General features: G+C 38.1%; 1 protein-coding gene across 7 annotated transcripts in view; it reads right to left on the bottom strand.

The window, feature by feature from the left end:
* The window catches only part of LOC306871333 (chromodomain-helicase-DNA-binding protein 9-like), an 83641-nt gene that overhangs the window by 43306 nt on the left and 22519 nt on the right, over positions 1-17816 (bottom strand). Inside the window, exon 1 of one of the 7 annotated variants that reach the window (XM_079419172.1) lies at positions 2783-3402. The exons of the other annotated variants lie outside the window; for them this stretch is intronic. Within the exon in view, the coding sequence (XP_079275298.1) occupies positions 2783-2812 (30 nt within the window). The 5' untranslated portion in view covers positions 2813-3402. Of the gene's footprint in view, positions 1-2782; positions 3403-17816 lie in introns of those variants that run through there. 7 annotated transcript variants of the gene reach the window in all.

The following is a 17816-nucleotide window of genomic DNA, read 5'->3' as shown; positions in this document are numbered from 1 at the left end:
CTCTAGTCATGACCTAGAAAACTTGGACTCGAGTGGATGTAAATACTTTAATAGGTTTCTTATTAAGAGGACAAAGTCAGTACAGTGAAACAGTTACTCTGCACATATGATTAAAAAGGTTCTGTAAGCTAACTTCAAGCACAAGAACTTCACTCTAAAGCACAGACCTCCAAAGAGATGCCAACAAACCAGAATATGCAAAATCATTCACAGGCGGGGTATGAAGTTAACAGCCACCACCATACAAATGCTGGTAGTTTTACACACAGTGGCGGCTAATTTTGCTCATCTACGCAAAGTTGATGTCTGATTTCAAAAACCTGTGTCTACTATTTGTTGTTATCATTAGTCAAATCTAAACTGGGCTTTAAAAAAAAAAAAGTGTAAGACGACAGTGTAAATGGAAAGTTAACAGATGTTAAATTCATAATGTAATGCAAGTAGAGACAGATTTTACATGCATATTGTTCATATTTTATTCTGTTTTGTGATGCACATCCAAGTGCAAAAAGTCCAATTATCATAAAAAAATAAATTAAAAAAACGAGCGAGGACTTGGTTTTATTCATTGGTTTTGATGATTAAATGCAGGAATGTGGGCTTGCAATCGATTGTAAGAAAACGGACTCTATTTAGGTGGACTAAATGGTCAGAGAAGTCCATCATGCATCAACAGGGAGAAGTCTGTCTTTTCAGTTATATCAAAAAAAATTATGCATGTATAAATGGCTAATATAATAAGATCACTACGTTCATTCAGAAAATAGATTTTAATTTCATGCCGATTTTAATTAAAATGGCACAAAAGAGACCAGAGATTGTTCATGCAAAAAGAAATGCTCCCCTTTAATCGGTCTTTGTGCATTTGTTTTCCCCAAATCACAGTGGCAGGTTAAATTGGGAATTTTGCCAACCATTTTGCCTGGTGGGCAAAAAATTAATTACATACTTTGTTGACAGGCAAAGAACATTTATAATTGGCTAGCTTACTGATTGGCTTAAACATCTTACTCCCCTGATTCTTTTTTGCTGTTACAGAGTCTAGGGCTGATACTGAGACAGGTGTGAATTCTCACAACACCTATTTCAATGAAGCCTGTTAGGTTGCTTACATCAACTCAAATACCGTTCAAGTGTTTGGGGCCATTATTTACCCAGCTCAATACTGGTTGAGAATTTAATAAGCACACTAGTTACTTCATGACCTTGCCAGCAGACTAAACGTAAGAGGAGGTCCAAGATAAAAATCCTCGGAGATCCCATCTGATTGTTGCTCAAGCAGTGCAGCACGGTGTGCCTGAGTCCACCCACACATACTGGATGACAACATGGGAAATCCTCCATCTTTGAACTGCTGCATCATCAATGTTCCTAATGCCTGGTTTCATAATATTCACTGCTATCCATTCACGTGGCCAACCAGCTATAGGGGAAGATAAAGGAATGGTTTGGCTGACTGCACAGGCAAACGCAGCACACCACTGGGCCTGCACACACACACATATTCACATTTTTTTTTACTGGTTTAATCATCTGAACATGAGAGATATCATTAGTAAACATAAGGTATAGGGTCGTTAATAAGTCACAGTTCATCAGAATGACATCACACACTGATCAAAGGTCAAAAGACAAAATCTTCAACTTGAGAGCCCGTCTTTTCACATTATCCACCCCTCACCCCATGAAATAAAAAGACAGTCATGTATAATTCACAGCACGATCATATAGCAGGCCGAGACATGTCAACTTTTATTATTCATGCCTGTTTCGCTGACATGCAATCTCCCTTTTTCCTCCATTTCTTGTTCTCTTTCTCACTCGGAAAGCAGCTAAAATGAGTTTGAACCCATCAAAAAGGAGAAAGATATTATCTTTTACTTTATTAGGTTTTACGTTGCACGCTCGCTCTTTATAAATATGACACACGGCCAGAGCGATGTTCCAGTCATGCCAATAAAGCTTTGTTGACTCCAAAAACGAGACAGACATAAAATCGGATCACCCGGCCTGCGCTTTCCTGATGGCTAAATAAAGGGAATTAGCTGGAAAGAATGAAACAAAAGAAAAGAGAGTGGGGGTGGGTTATAAACACTAACTCATTTGGTGGCTAAACATGAGCCGGAGAGCAGAGCGAGCTCTCGTGAAATATTCACACTAATCCATTCGAGGCGTGAAGGGGTAAATCAGCAGGAATGGAGAAAAGCTATAGGGGGAAGGCGGGAGAGCATATGTGAGAAAATGAGTAATAGAGAGAATATGACGTGAGCGAGAGAGAGAGAGAGGGGAAAATGCAGCAAGCGTGAGCACTGCAGCTATGTAACATCTATAAATAACTGAAATTACAGGCTGCCAGCACCGCAGCGATTTCAATCCCTCTCCACGCTCAGGTCATCAATGTCTCCGCTTAGAATGAAACTATGCTGAAACAGAAACGTGCACGCGGCGCTGCCACACAATGCCTGATGCACACATGTGGCACTGCGCCTCGGTGAGCGAAAGAAACGAAACAGGAAGAAGAACAGACAGAGCCAGAGAACACGGAGTCAAGTGCAAGATAACACCGCATTCACTGTTAGCACACAAGTGAAAGAATAAGAAATGGAGAGAAGCAGTTAGCACAAGATGGCGGCGATTGTGTAGCCTGCCGCATGAGCCTGTAGCTGTTCAGTTCCTGCTCCTGCTGGCCCCCTCCCCCACCCTTCCCTCCTCCTCCTCCACCTCCACCTCTCTCCACCCCCCACACACAAACACACACGCGCTTGCTCGCTCACTCACTCACCCGTCCTCTCGGCCTGTTCACCGTAGACATGTTTTTTCTTTTCTTCTTTCCCCCCTCTTCCCTCTCTCCAACCGCCAACAAAAGTCTTGCCCTTTCGCCGTTTTTTCTCTCTCTCTCTCTCTCTCTCTCTCTCGCTCCCTCCTCCCTTCTCTCTCTCACTTTCCCTTTCTCCCTCCCTCCCCCGGCAGGTCCGTGGCTGAAGAAGCCCTGTTCACCTCCTCCTCCTCCCCTGGCCAGGCTTCACGGAAAACGAGGGAATGAGGAAGAGACAGACGAAGCAGCCACGCTGGTCCGGGATTCTCTCATTCTGCTGCGCTCAGTCTATTCTTTTCCCTTCCTCTCTCGCTGACTTTCTCATCGATTCCCTCCGACCGTCCGTCCGAGAACAACTGTGCTCGATCTCTCCCGGCCGTCGTTTTCTCGTCCTCTCCTATGTACACACACGCGCATAGACCGACAAGACTTCTCGTTCCTCTTCCTCCTTTCACATCCCAGACGAAGGTAGGATTGCTAACACAAAAGGTTTTTTGTACTGGCTCAGTAGGACGCTCTGTAGCTTGTTTTCCTTATTTCCACTTGTTTTTTTTCCTTCCTTTTCCCTCATTCCCCTCCCCTCTCTCAGGCTGGGGTGTGTGCGGCGAGCAGGAGACGCGGACGAAGCGGAGAGAAATGAAAGCACAAAGCAGCAAAACGCATCAGCATGAATATTAGAGATGTCGTTAAAATCCGGACTCTTTTTTTCTCTCTCTCTCTCTCTCTCTCGCTCACTCACTCTCTCTCTCTTTAGCTCATTGTGAAACAGGAGATCCAGCAGAGGGTGCTAGCTGTTATTGCATTAACTTTCACAACTTAACCCCAAAAATACTGAATCTCTCTACTTGCCAGGCACAAAATGCACAACAGCAAGTGTTTAAGGAAATGAATACACCTACACATATAATTCAACAGCTAATTTGTGTCAAAACAACATGTTTTGACCTAAACAGGTAAAATAAATCACAATTATAATTTGAAATGTCATAATCATGTCAGCAATTCAATCATCAGGTTTGAACACACACACACACACACACACACACATACAGAAGAGGGGCAGGTGGCATGAGTTCATGTGCTGCTGCCTGGATAGACTCACAGGAAGTGACAACAGATCCTCAAGGGAAATGAGGTCATGCCCTGACTTTCTCAAAGTGTGACACATTGGCCATATGCAACTGTGCACGTGCACTGCAACAAACCTCTTGAGCCCACACATACACATGCAGCAAAAATGAACTGCACTATGAAAAAAAGGGAGGAGGAAGAACGTGCATTTATGACACCCCAAATAATATGTGAGGCATATAACCACATGGGTGTTATGACTATCAACTGAAATCACGCACAAAACTGGGTCATCTTAGTTTAAGAATCTTATGGAGTAGCAGAGAGATTAGCTGTGGTTAGGCTGAGCCTTGAGACTGGAGTAAGATCAACTTCTGCAAGGTTAAATTAAGACAGGACAATACATGCGAACTGAAAGTCATCTGAAAACACTCCTTCTCACTAGGTGGCACATAGTATAGCTGTGTCTCTGCTGGCGCATGTGCACACTCCTCTTCCAGCAGTATGCTAGCAACAATAAAATGTTTTGCGCGCAGTACAAACAGGCTTTGTATGACAGAGAGAGAGAGATAAAACAGAGACAGAGAGAAAAAAAAAAAAAAAAGAGACAGATAACAAGGCCTTGAAGTTTGGCCTGGTGGAAGCAACTCAAAAACCTCAATAAACACCTTATATGATCATCTACTTACATAAAAATACATAAATAATTGAAAATGTATACAAATTAACATATGCCAAAATAAATAATATAATAAAAATAAATTGTATAGAAATAACTTTTTTTAAATAAATAAAAATTAAAAACTTGTGCCATTTCTAATTATTCAGTCATTGACAGCACTATTGTCACACACACTCATGTTTTATGGTGACATTGCATAGGTGTAATTGTTTTATTACTGTAGAATCTGTATTTTCTATCCCCTTATTCTACCCCTAAATCTACCCTCCTCACACAAAACTTTATATTTTAGATATTTAGATTTAAAAAAAGCTTCATTCTGCAGACCTGCCAACCTTTGGCATTTTTTTTGGAGTACCACTTGTGTGATGGGGGGGGGGGTGTATATCATATCCTGATATTTTGTGAGGAACTGCTGTGAGGCAAGGACTCTTTTTGGTTTCTTTTTAGGTCTGCTGCTCTCTCCCTCCCTGTCAGTGTCCTCATCTGATGTCATGTTTTTTTTTTTGTTTAGCTGCAAGCCATGAAAAAACACACACTTTTCTGTCACCGAGCAGGTAACTTTACACTACTTTGCCAACTTAAATGCCTGGTGAAAAGGCAAACTAGCTTGAAAATTATGTAGTGTTAGGATAACGTCATTCATGTTAGATATTTCCCAAAGGTCTGCACTCAGTCACATACGACACCTGCACGATTCTGGATAAATTGAGAATCACAATTTTTGTCTCAAACAGAGATCACGATTCTCCCACGAAAAAAACTAAATAATGTGTGACAAAATATCATTGCTGCAGTCTATTTGAAAGTGTTTAATTTGAACTAATTATTAAACATTTAAATTAATATGTATTTATAATATATTTAGTTCATATTAAAATGATGAAAAAGTGGTTTGAATGAATGATTTAATGTGTGACTCGTTTCTTTACTGGATGAATCAGCGTTTTTAAACGAATCTCTTGATTCAATCACAAACACATTAAGTCACTTTGCGACCTAGTGGCGAAACAATGCAATCGACACAAATGTTATTTGAAGCACCAGTTAACTTTCAAAAGGTCTATTTTGATCGCTACCATAAACATCAGTGTTTATATCTGAACTATTAACTTATGAATGACTGTAATACAGAAATACTACTGTGTAGTTGAAAAGACTGTTTGTGAAGCTGTTACCCAAACACGGTAACTCTTGTGTCAGCAGCTGAACACAGATGTGAATGTTCCGGTAAGACTTTTTTAAAGGTTTATTAGACACGGACGAAGCTCTAGTGCAAATATATCAGTATTTATCCAAGTACATGCACTTTTTAGGGCTAAAAGCCCTAATATTAGGACGCTGTTCAGTGAGTGCAGCTATATGAACACAAATAAACCGCAGCAGATCTGACTGAATATGAATGTGTGCTTTTATTCTGTTCACAGTTCGTCTAGAATATCAATGCGATCACGTCGACTACAGAGGATTAAGTTAACTCAACTCAATATTTTAACTTTCCACATCCAACCCAACCCGTTTACCTTAGTTGTAAGTACCATGTGTACTGTCCTCTTTTAAGAAATCAGACGGCGGGAGTAAAAAAGGTACGAGACCGAGCGGGATTTTGTTTTGCTGTCTATTTGCAGTCTCTCTTTAATGATAGGTCTACGCATCTGTCAATCATCCCACTTGCTAGATGGGGAATGAACCCAGCGCTCTGATTGGTCGAAGTGCTCTTTCATTGCTGTTGCTTGATTGGTTTGTGCTGCACAAAAGGCGTCACCAGGTTTTTGTGTAGTTGAAAGTGACAAATCGTACCTGCGTACTTTGAGGTCAAAATGCGTACAGGTTGGCAGGTCTGATTCTGTATGATTTATATTCTGTATGATTTTTGTTTTCTCATGGGGACCAAAAATGTCCCCACAAGCTCAGAGTTTACTGGTATTACTAGACTTGAGGGGACCCCAAAATGTAGGGAATACCAGATATACACACACTTTGAATATGCTTGCAAGTTGTGAAGAGGATGTGGTAATGTAAAAATTATATTTCTACATTCCTAAAAGCTTTTTGACAAGGTTATATAGAATTTTTTGAAATTTGTTTTTTATTTTATTTTTCTGTGTAACTCCTACTTGCACATGGACATGCCTTCAAGAGAGAATATCCTAAGATGAAGAACATATGAGTGACAGAGAAAGCAAAGAAAAGAGTGTGCTTGTACACTGTAAGGAGGAAAACATAGCACAAACCACCTCTACACTATGGCAACCAAACGGTTAATATGTAAATGAGATGAAATAGCAGCACCAAGATATTGGGAGGAGTTCAGCTCCGCATAAGAGAGCGGGAGAGAGAGAGAGAGAGAGAGAGAGAGAGAGAGAGAGCTCCATTCCTTCAGTTCTCCATCTGCGCAACTTATTCAGGGCTCGCAAAATCGCTAGCCCAACGTCCCGGGGCTATTGTGTTTTCCAGTCGGGCTACCAAAATGTATCACTGCCCTGCTCGACGGGCTACCTTAAATACAGGGCTTCCACACAGTGTTCCCTCTAAGCTGCTCCTCTTCCACCGCGGCCGCGCAGAAGAAATAATGTGCCTCGCGCACACAAAAATGAGTTGGGAAGCCATTTGATTGAATGCCGCCAGTAAAAGGGAAAGAATAGCAATGCTCTGGCAAACCGCTATAGAGCTGATGTCACGACAGAGTTAGAGCCGGTGAATGCGGTTTACAGGTTTCATAGAAAGAGAACGATATGCACCAAATGAGTCGCTGTAGAAACTGAATACTTCAATGGTTGCGATGCGCTCAACACGAGAGACAACGCAAACGCAATGACATGTGAAATAAAACGTCCTCGTATTAAAGAAGAGTGGCTTGATTAAGTGCTGGAAATAGTGGAGGATGGGCAAAGAACGGTAACAAAACTCTGAAACATGTTCAGTCACACACAACAGTATTGTACAAACTGTACTGGTATAGAAGAATTCATAGGTTCACATTTTTTTATATTTAAATTACAGATCTCAGCTTAAGTTTTGCTTCAGTTTCTATTCTATTCTATCAGTTTAAATAGTTTTGTTTTGATAATATATTATGTTAGGGCTATATTATAAACCTGATAAATAATTGACCTTGTTTTGAGTCTCTTGCTCATCAAGGCTGTATTCATTTAAAAAATACAGAAATAAACAGTGATATAGTGAAATATTATTGCAATTTCTAATATTGGTTTCCTATTGTAATACCTATACTATAAAACAGCATTTATTCCTGAGATCAAAGCTGAATGTTCAGCATCATTACTCCAGTCTTCAGTGTCCCATGATCCTTCAGAAATCATTCTAATATGCTGATTTATTATCAGTGTTCAAACTGTTGTGCTGCTTAATATTTTTTTGGAACCTGTGTTACTTTTTTCTTTGATTCTTTGATTAATAAAAAGTTTAAAAAGAACAGCATTTATTCAAAATAGAAATATTTTCTAACAATAGAAGTCTTTACTATCAATTTTATCCATTTAACACATCCTTGCTGAATAAAGTTTATTGAACTTTCTTTAAACTTTTTTAAAGTATCTTTAAAAAAGAAAGAAAAACATTTCTGACCCCAAACGTTTGAACAGTTTGTATTGTAACAAAATCTCTATTTTGACTAAACGCTGTTCTTTTTAACTTTATTTTTCTTTTTTTAAATATCACAGGTCCCAAAAAATACAGTATAAAAAATAAAATAAAGCAGTACAACTGTTTCCAACATTGATTAAATATCAGCATATTAAAATGACTTCTAAAGGATCATGTGACTCTGAAAATACTGCTTTGCTTCACAGGAATTAATTACATTTTAAAGTCTATTAAAATAGAACACATTTATTTTAAATTGCAATAATATTTCACAATATTATTTTGTGAAATAATATTCAGTATTTTTTATCAAATAGATACAGCCTTGATGAGCATAAGAAACTTCTTTAAAAAAAATGTATTGATCCAAACTTTGAGCTGCAGTGTATTGTTCAGTAAAAATGTTTTCTCAGGTAACCTAAACTGTACATCATTTAGTTCCATCAAGGGTCAAATCAAATATAAAAACAGCACATTAAAAGTTAAAAGTTACACACTTTATTTGTGTGCATGCTGTACAGGTCTGGTATAAAGAATGCGTTTGCTCAGGTGCCCGAAATGTCCGCCCAATAGAGAAGTTTTGCTCAGCAAGAAAAAAAATTAGAGGGAACATTGCTCCCACGGGTCCTTAAATTTGATACGACTAAACTAAAAGAGTTTTTAAGGCCTTATACCATTTAACGTATTTAAAACTGTCTAAGAAATACTTTTTCAAATTGCCTTAAATAGTTTTAAGAATTCTGCAGATACCTTGTAAATAGTAAAATAAAACTCTTTCCTTAATATTCGTTGATATTTGTTTATTGAAAATGTTTTTACCAGGGATTTAGAAATTTTGCGAGCCCTGTTATTTACAAACCCGCCCACTTTCAGACCTCCTATAATAGGTGGATATCTTCAAGGATATTTCAAGCCTGTGTGTGGCAAATGCTTAAGCCACCATGGAAGAAAGACACTGAAATGAATGTGAACTTCTTGATCTGTACAGTGCAATCTTGACAAATTGTGCTCCTTTTAACAAGGTAGGAGCTGCTACAGCATCCTGGAATATAACCGATTCCTTTGTTTTAGTGCCTGTAACTATTCCAGATATCCAAGCGGTCACATGAAGACTAAAATTTCATCATCTTATCAGTGCATGCAGAAAGGTTCAAACAGCTCAGCAGATTTCTGTCATTATTAAACAGTTTGTATTTTTTTCCCTAAAAAAAAAAAAAAAAAAAAAAAAAAAAAAAAGTTGATTTTTTTTTTTCATTTATTTGGTCAAAAACAATAAAATTGTGAAATATATATATTATTTATTTTAAGATAACTGTTTTATTGCAGTTTTAATAACAGCCATTATTGCAGTCTTCAGTGTCACATTAGATTTAATTTCTGAAGTATACTCATTTGATTGTCAAGAAATACTTATCAATAAGTTGTTATTATTATATCCTGTATTATGTAGTATAAATAGTCTCATAGGATGCAATTTCTTGAGTTAAACAAGCTGCTAGCAAAGCACTACAGTTTAGTTAACTGGTGTTCATTCAGGTCTTCAGCTTCAGCGCGAGTAGCTTGAACAGCAATGCACAACATTAATAACTACAACTGGGACTGTCATATATACACATATATATATATATATATATATATATCATTATAAAAGACAACACTACGTAATAAAAAGTTGTGAATTATTTGGGGTTTATTTGCCATGTTTCAACGCGTTGTTAAGGGAAGAGCCAAGAACTCAAGAGTTACACATCTGACTAGTGCATAACTTAGTTCATGATAACTTGTGTATATCCATCTTTTTAGTGCATATACAAGTTGTCATTTTGTGTTTATGTTCTATAAATATCTGATTCTCAAATAGCCTCATTAACTATGTTAAAACCATTATACCATTTATAAACAAGCTGGGATTTTTTTTTGCTAAAAAGCCAAGGAGTTATCATTACTGCAATATTATTAAAAGTTTTAACTTATTTGACAATTATTTATTTTTTTGCTGATGTGTGTTTGTTTCATGATCTTGCACCACCACCTCTTAAACAACGTGCGACTTTCTGTAAGGACAATATCAGGCAGACTAGGTCATCAGTTAGAGGTGACTATTCAACTAAATTTAAGAAAACTGTTTTTGGACAATCAGCTTTTTCAGTTAGAGCAGCAGAAAGATGGGGGTGGTGATGGCGCAGTGGATAAGACACATGCCTTTGGTGTGAGAGACCCGGGTTCGAATCCACTGTGAGACACCAATGTGTCCCTGAGCAAGACACTTAACCCCTTGTTTGCTCCAGAGACCTCTGACATATATAGCAATTGTAAGTCGCTTTGGATAAAAGCGTCAGCTAAATGAATAAATGTAAATGTAAAGATGGAAAAATGAAGTGTCCCCGACTAAGCAAGCGAGAGGCGGCAGCGGCAGATGCTGCAGATGCAAATGACCTTTATAGCTAACTCTAGCACAACACTTTTGTTGTCCATTGTCTCTGCATAAATATATGAAATAAACTAAACCCAGTAACAAGCGCTTCAGTTTACTGGTGTTCATTCAGCTCTTCAGCTACAGTGCATGCAGCCCCAACAGCAATAAAAACAGAGGTATTCATTTGTTACTTCTTCAAAATTATTGATGCATTATTAATAAGCACCAATTTTATTTTTCTCTTATCATTTTCATCAACAATATGGTTTAGTAATTAAAATAATTTCTTTATTGTCCATGCAGAGGCTATTCCAGTTTACTGATTTATGGCGCATGCATTTTGATTCTTTACACGCAAGTAATGATGTCCATTGAGTTGTTTCCATTATTTATACATTTTATTATTTATGTGTAATACTTTTTTTATGAGGAAATCTGGTAAAAAGAGTGTAAAATTATTTTTTAAAACGTACACTCTTCAAATTAGGCTGCTTATGTTGAGGTGTTTGGGACATGGCTTTTAATGATGAGACCTTTTTGTAATCAGGCTCTCAAAAATTATATTAAAATTTGGATTTAGACTTATAGGCCAACATATCGGTTATCGGCTTTCAAATATAAAGAATGATCGGTTATCGGTATCAGCCAAAATTTTCAAATCAGTGTATCCCTAGTTGTGCTGCTAAATATTTTTGTGGAAAACATGATACATTTTTTTCAGGATTCTGTGATGAATTGAGAATTCAAAAGAACAGCATCTTGAACATTTTAAATCTGATCAACAATTTTTAATGTTATATAGTTTTGATAAATGTAATGCTTCCTTGATTAATAAAATTAATAATTTATATAAAAGTTTTATCTCTCTATTTTTTCATCTTGCCGACCCCAAACTTTTGAATGGTTGTACATTGAAGGGACTTGAGGAAACATCTAATCGCCAAAATATCATGTGGCGTGCCATTTTAAATTGGACCAATAAGCATTCCCCTCAAACTAAGGATAGTCGTTTACCTCAAATATCTTTTCATGATACTTCAAAGCCAAAATTGAAAATATAATTGGGTTACTCTAACAGCTAATGTGTAATTAGACTTCTGACAATTTCTCTCTGCCATCGTCACTAATTAAAGCCAATTAAATTTTTCCAGAAACATTTTTCTCATATTGGTTGAAATTTTCTTCACATTCTGATAGCAGTCAATAATTAAAGTGGTCTATCTTCTGCGGAAGTCTCAGGACCATATAATGTTCATCCAATCATTTCATAATTTTGCCCCGGGGTCTATATAATATGGGGTTTCGGTACCCATTATTCCCTCAAACCCAGGTAGCAACATGCTAAAAAAATACTCAGAACACCGTGGCATTTACATAGCAACACCCTAACAAACACCCACAAAACCCCAGCGTCATGGAGACAACTTTCGCACAGTCAAGAAAAAATTACAAATATACTTAACATCCAGTTCCTTTTGCTATTGATAATGAACATCCTCTGTGTGTTTAACAGTTTCTCATAAAAGCACTTTCTTCGAAACCTTATTAAATATCACACTTTCACACACAAAGGTGTCACTTTCATCTAGAGCTCTTACAGTCTAACACTGTAATGATATCCCTGGCCACAACCTAAAATCTGTGTCCTGCTTAGGTGAAAATGAATTACACTGTCAGGACCAGAGAGAGAGTTTAGAGTCCATAATTAGGACTAGACTGCAGACTAATGTGGAGTACGGCAGATAGAGCTGGAGGGATGGAGGGAGAGAGAGAGTATTAATGAGGGAAGGCCTGAGGTTTCCTGAACCCATTAAACACAACGGCTATTAATGACCCATACAGAACACACCAAACCCCTCTAAAACACACACACCACAAAACACAATGCACATACACTCACAAATGAGAATATACATTCAGTATTGTGGTACAATGATGCAGGCATGCTCAAACACAATGTGAATGTATATCTACATTCACTCGTAACAACATGAGGGTAAGAAAATGATGGAATTTTCACTTTTGGGTAAACCACCTTTTCAAGGTTCTAACTATTACATAAAGTAAATATGCATGACTAATCATGAAGACTGCTGTGACTTCCCCAACATAACGTATACTGGAATCTAGTGCTCATGTGTGTGGGTAGCACAGGTTCAGAGTTTGATTGGGTGACCTAATCTGCCTCAGAGGATTACCATCAACCCCCAGTCTCAGTCTACACCACTCTATGCTCACTGAAGGGTTATTTATATATAAACATTTTTTTTTTTTTAAACACACCCTCCAAGTATGAATTAGGCTAGACCAATTTATTGCACAGTGTTTAACTATTTTATGATCAGTATCTGACAATAACAGACCACTTTCTTCAATATGTGTTTAAAATATTAGATAATGATCAACAGAATGACAGATAGAACAATAGATAGAACAACACATACAGACAGCTAGATGAGGCCATGAGGAACCCAGATAGGCAGGTGAAAGAGAAAACGAGCACTCAGAGGGAAACCTCCACTAGTCCTTTACACTTCTTTCATTATTTAGAGCAAAAGGGAAAGACAGAGAACACAAAACATGCCGTCAGACACACATGCAAACATCACTCAAACACATTTAACACCATCTGAACACCATTCACAAAAATGCAAATTCTTTTTTAATCAAAACACACACATACAAATACAGATGAGAAACCTGTATGCTTGGGACTCTTCATGATAATCATGATGATCTAGACTTTTGGGAAAATACTCTGTGGACTGACGAGACAAAAGTTGAACTTTTTGGAAGGTGTGTGTCCCATTACATCTGGCGTAAAAGTAACACAGCATTTCAGAAAAAGAACATCATACCAACAGTAAAATATGCTGGTGGTAGTGTGATGGTCTGCTTCAGGACCTGGAAGACTTGCTGTGATAAATGGAACCATGAATTCAGCTGTCTACCAAAAAAATCCTGAAGGACAATGTCTGGCCATCTGTTCGTGACCTCAAACTGAAGTGAACTTGGGTTCTGCAGCAGGACAATGATCCAAAACACACCAGCAACTCCACCTCTGAATGGCTGAAGAAAAACAAAATGAAGACTTTGTAGTGGCCTAGTCAAAGTCCTGACTTGAATCCTATTGAGATGCTGTGGCATGACCTTAAAAAGGTGATTCATGCTCGAAAAGCCTCCAATGTGGCTGAATTACAACAATTCTGCCAAGATGAGTGGGCCAAAATTCCTCTACAGCGCTGTAACAGACTCATTGCAAGTTATCGCAAACGCTTGATTGCAGTTGTTGCAGCTAAGGGTGGCCCAACCAGTTATTAGGTTTAGGGGGCAAGCACTTTTTCACACAGGGCCATGTGGGTTTGGATTTAGTTTTCCCTTCATAATAAAAAAAAGCTTAATTCAAAAACTGCATGTTGTGTTTACTTGTGTTATCTTTGATTAATATTTAAATTTGTTTGATGATCTGAAACATTAAAGTGTGACAAACATGCAAAAAAATAAAAATAAAAAAAAATCAGGAAGGGGGCCAACACTTTTTCACACCACTGTATATTGCGATAATTGACTATTGCGATTCCATATAAGAATTTATTGTGATTTTTGTTTGCTTATTAAAGACCAGACAATGGAAAATACTTGATCATACCGTTCTGTACCGAGACTGTAGCCTATATGATGAGTCATATTAACAAAACAATGCATCACCATCTTTCTGAACTTTTATTTCAGGAGCATACACATAAACATTGTATATTTTAAAGTACATTGAACCATGAAACTTTCAAGCACCAGAACCCTGAACTTGCACATGAATATAATGGTCCAATGTTCAACAAAATGAGTAGAAAAAATACTTTCTGAAATAAAATAAAGTGCTATGTTACTTTGCATAGCGTGTTGTAAAACATGTTTAGTCAAGTCTTCCCAGCAGTGAGTAAAATCCAAAGTGTTTAGACTAAGGATGCTCAGATCAGGATTTTTGCAGCCGATACAGCGTACCGATTTCTTGTCATGGTGATTGGCCGATACGATGCCGATTCTGATGCTTCAAGCTTTATAGAATATGTAATAATGTTATATAAATAATCACAAAAATTATTCCTTATACAGTGAACATTTTATTATCCTTTAAAATGGTATTTATGCATAACATTATGTATATCAGGACACTTAATATAAGACAAAAATAAATGCAAACAAAATGTGTCTGATGCAACCCAAGGCAGAGATGGGCTCGGACACGAGTCGCATTTTTTTAGCCTTCAGACTTGACATGTATACGACATCTAATGCAGCGGCACTGCGAACGCAGAACGATCAGTGTAGGACATCAAAGCACCCCGAGAGCTACAGAGAGCAGACGGCTCCGCATGCTTTCGAATCGCTCGAATGCTTTCGAATCGTACTTTGATGTCATACACTGATCGTGCACGGTGCACTGCACGGTGCTGCTTCAAGTCGAACACACCTATACATTTCACCCGCTGTTGGAATAAAAGCGGTAACTTCTCCCCACCACCTCTTAGGAAATTTAAATAATTAAATATAAATAGATTCTGAGATAAACCAATCGATTTTTAAAAAGAATCACTATAGTTAGGTGAATCGATTTTTTTCTCCCACCCCTAGTGACCAAAGAAAAAAGTTGGGAGAGCCATAATTGAAACCTGTGTTCTACACTTTTTAGCCCCCCCCCACCTACCCTTGTATCTAAAACATGCATTAAAAAAAAAAAAAGTTTCTCAAATTTTATTTTAATGGTTAAAATAAATGTTAGTAATTAGTAAAAGTTAGTAAATAGAGCATATCAAAAGCATGTTTAATCAACTGCATTCATAAAACATTAACATTAAATAATTTATTACAATTTTTACAATAGTATGAAATGTTTAATTTGTTCAGTAATTTTATGTTTTTTTCTGGAACAGTGCTAACCAAATGAAGGCATAAAACAACTATTATAAATTGTAATCAAATTAAAATGTAATAATTCCTTCTAGTTTCTGACCAACAGTGTAGCACAACCTACATTTGCTGATAATATTAAAATATGGAAGAAAATTGTGATATTCCATAAAGTTTCAATAATTGTATTATTAGTAGTAGTAGTAGCAGTATTATGACTATTTAATAGTATTATCATCATTATTATTATTACTATGAGAAGTAAAGTCTACTGTACAATAGTAACATCTGTTACAATTACTTCAAATCAAGCCAAACATATATTTTGATGAGCTATCATGAAGACAGAGAGTCTGTGTGTATAGGATCATTTTTTTATCAAATGAAACAGTGAAATGCTCATGAAATGAGCTTTTAGAGTAGCTCTAGAGATGTGAGAAATTTATGTGCAGTGTTCTCATAAGAGATGGCAGACAGAAAACACCATAAGCATCACATATGCTTGAGCATGTGAAGACTCATTCACACAGAACATGCAGACTTTATATTTAAATAGCAGTCTTTTTGCACTTTAATATTAATAGACACTAGTCCATACTGCAATTTAATGGTGCAGCCCGACTTTTGATTTATTCATCCAAAATTTCCCAAATTCCATGACATACCGCTTATACTGTAAAATCTTTCTTTTTTTCACCAATTTAATGAAAGTGAGCAAAAAAAGTGTAAACGATTAAAGAAAATGCATTTAATTTCTCTCGGCACTTTGGATTTTTAAGGAGAACATGGTTGTGAAACAAAAGCAATTTTCTTTCTGTAAACAAAGCCAGGCAACGGTAGCTCAACTGATGAACTGCCATGACTTTTACCTGAGGGTCCTGTTTACCTACTGACCAATCAGAAACCTGCAGCCCGAACCTCCAGCCAATCAGAAACCAAAAACCATCTCCAGGTCAAAAACTAATAAACAAACAGTAACCAAATCAAATACTTCTCCTCCAAACTGCAAACACTACAGCGCTAGAAAGCTGAAACAAGCATTTTCCAGCTCAAAGATGACATCCCACACCTGTTAATCTCCCCGTGTGTCCTGCGTGTGTGTGTAAAGGGTTAAAAAGATCCAGCAGGAGATCAGACAGTGTCATCGCCCTGAACTCCTGACATTCCTCTAAGCCCCCCTCATGTGAGCTGAGAAAATGGCCGGCTAGCGCAAAGACACACACACACACACACACAGTCTCTGATCCCAAAGTCCAAGCGTGTAAATCTCCAGACTGAGGTGAATGCCACACATACACCACACACTTACAAATACATGCAAAGTGAGAACAACAAAGTAAAAAAGGGCTTGAGATTGAGACCTACTGTGTAGTTTGGCCTGGCAAACTTCCCACATGCTTTTTTTTTTTTCTTATGACTCGGCTAACCCCTCCCTCTCTCTACGTCCTCCCTCTTCCTTTCCTGTCCTCCCCCCCCTTCCGCTGCACAGCAAAGACCGCCTATCTATAGAAATGCTACCAGAAACCCTTCCTGTTTACCTTTAACCCCTCATGTCCCTCCCCAGATCAGTGAACCTGACGTCACCCGTCATTCGATGCTGACCTTAGATCAGTGCTCTAGGGAGAAACGGAGCTGTCAGACTGGTTGAATGAGAGAATGTCCGTCTGTGGCAGTCAGCTAGTGGCAGACAATAGAAACGAATGCACATGCATACCGAACTGAACTAGGTGAAGGAAAATGGGTGCAAGACACTTCCACACACAGATGGGGGGCACAAGCACTCAGACATACACCGGGAGGTGATCAGGTGTCAGGTTACAGTGCTGGTTGGAGGCTCTGCCTGACAGACCGGCCCAGTTATATAAACCTCACAGACGCAGGGTCAGGAAGCAGCCAAGCAAGTTGGCCACACACAGGCACGCACTCACACAAAGAGGCGGATGCGCACACACACAGACCGGTTTTACTAACACAGCGCATTCACGCAGCACATGGCACATGCAAGCAAAAGCACACACACACACCTTACGTCACGCCACATTGGTTATTGGGGAAGGGGTAGACACACTTTAGCCATTTTCACTCTTGCAATAAGACACCCGCATCTTTTTCCCTTGTACACAGACACAAACAGTGAATACAGCAGAAAAATAGAAAATGAAAGGCCAAAGCATACTTCTTTTTTACGTACAGTCGTACGCACAGCCTTGCAAAGTATACTTCATTTGACTCGTATGCGTACACAGACGTTCAATGCATGCTCTTTGCGCCAAATTGCAATTCCTCTCCTGGCCTAATGGGGCCAATGTTGACGCAAT

Source organism: Barbus barbus (assembly GCF_936440315.1).
Source record: "Barbus barbus genome assembly, chromosome: 1".
In the NCBI taxonomy this organism is placed as follows: domain Eukaryota; kingdom Metazoa; phylum Chordata; class Actinopteri; order Cypriniformes; family Cyprinidae; genus Barbus; species Barbus barbus.
The sequence above is the reverse complement of the archived record's forward strand: the minus strand, read 5'-3'. Positions and strand labels throughout refer to the sequence as shown.